This window comes from Branchiostoma belcheri, unplaced genomic scaffold (assembly GCF_001625305.1).
Source record: "Branchiostoma belcheri isolate BF01 breed outbred unplaced genomic scaffold, Haploidv18h27 scaffold57, whole genome shotgun sequence".
In the NCBI taxonomy this organism is placed as follows: domain Eukaryota; kingdom Metazoa; phylum Chordata; class Leptocardii; order Amphioxiformes; family Branchiostomatidae; genus Branchiostoma; species Branchiostoma belcheri.
The window spans coordinates 2008417-2009750 of NW_017804209.1; the positions used below are offsets into that span (position 1 = coordinate 2008417).

Here is a 1334-nt window from a genome sequence, read left to right on the forward strand (position 1 = left end):
TACTCTCTCTCTCTCTCTCTCTCTCTATACTATATATATATATATATATATATATATATATATATATATATATATATATATATATATATATAAGGCAACGTTTAACCAACCTTTGTTGAGTTCGAATTCCCCCCTCATCATGGCACCATAGCCCCGGTTATCCTTGTTACTGTTGGCGGAATCCCAGCCTCCTGCGGCACCTGGACATGTGGAGAATGAGAAACCGGTAACTTAAAATGTCCGGGAACAGAGATATTGCTTTCCGTGTGTCTGTTTGTCCGTCAGTGTTTCGTCAGCTTTTTTCCTTTCGTGTTAAATACACTTTTCCACGTGTACTTGAAACGTTTAGTATCTATACCAATAGATTTGAACCATGATGTTAGTCTAACCTGCCACTTCAATCCTGTAGTCTCCGGTCTCAGGCACGGTGAAGAGCTGGATCCCGTCCTGTAAGGTCACCAGCTTCTCGTGGTCCTGTCCGCGGTAGTGGGCACCCAGGCTGGTGGGGCCTACACGGCCGGTCGCACCGAGGGTGGTGAACGTGGCAGTCTTGAAGCGAGGGTCTAAAATGTGAAAAAATTGCTTGTATTAATTAACATAGATGAATGCCATAAGACGCCAGGGTAATAATCAGCATATCGTGAAGTGATGTTCTTGTCTGTACAGGTAGGTCCTTGTCCTTGATATCGTAATGCGCGTGGATACTTTGTTTAAAGTTGATTTTTCTTTCTTCTAAAGGTAAAGACACTGCACTGTTTTTCTTTAGTTTTATCCAGAATGTGCTCTTTCACGGTATAGGATAGTTAACACTACATCCAGAACTTGGGCAAATCAACTATATGCGTCCTTGGATACGTGGACGCTATCTAGAACCTTGCCTGATCCTAACCCTAACCCATTCAGGCACAGAACTAGATAGACATTGTTTTGTATAAGATATAATAACATATCTTGAGGTATTGTCGGCTGGAAAGAGTAGAAATTGGCCAAAAAGAGAGATAGCATGCCGAAGGCCAGGAGTTGGTCCACTAGAGAGTACAGTCGGGCGCGACAAACTGTTCTCTCTAGCGGATCAACTCCCTCGCTATATCTCTCTATTTAGCCAATTTCTACTGTTTCCAGCCTCCTCCCGAAGCCCGGTAGAGGCTAGTTATAACGTACCCTTCAGGCTGTTCGGGGTAGTTGGCGGCTCGCGGGAAGCGTTAGCCTCCCCGCCCCCGGGTCGCTCCCAGGTCTTCCCGGGTCGCTGCCAGGTCTCCCCGGTCCCGCCCAACCTCTCCTGCAAGGAACTTAAGAAGCGGCAAAACCTCCTTCGGGACGGTCAGAATTTCCTT

At 46.0% G+C, this 1334-nt stretch overlaps 1 protein-coding gene across 1 annotated transcript in view; it reads right to left on the minus strand.

Moving 5' to 3' along the window:
- The window catches only part of LOC109481666 (uncharacterized PE-PGRS family protein PE_PGRS3-like), a 14161-nt gene that overhangs the window by 2733 nt on the left and 10094 nt on the right, over positions 1-1334 (minus strand). Inside the window, 2 exon segments of the mRNA XM_019784242.1 lie at positions 111-200; positions 390-563. Of these exon segments, the coding sequence (XP_019639801.1) occupies positions 111-200; positions 390-563 (264 nt within the window).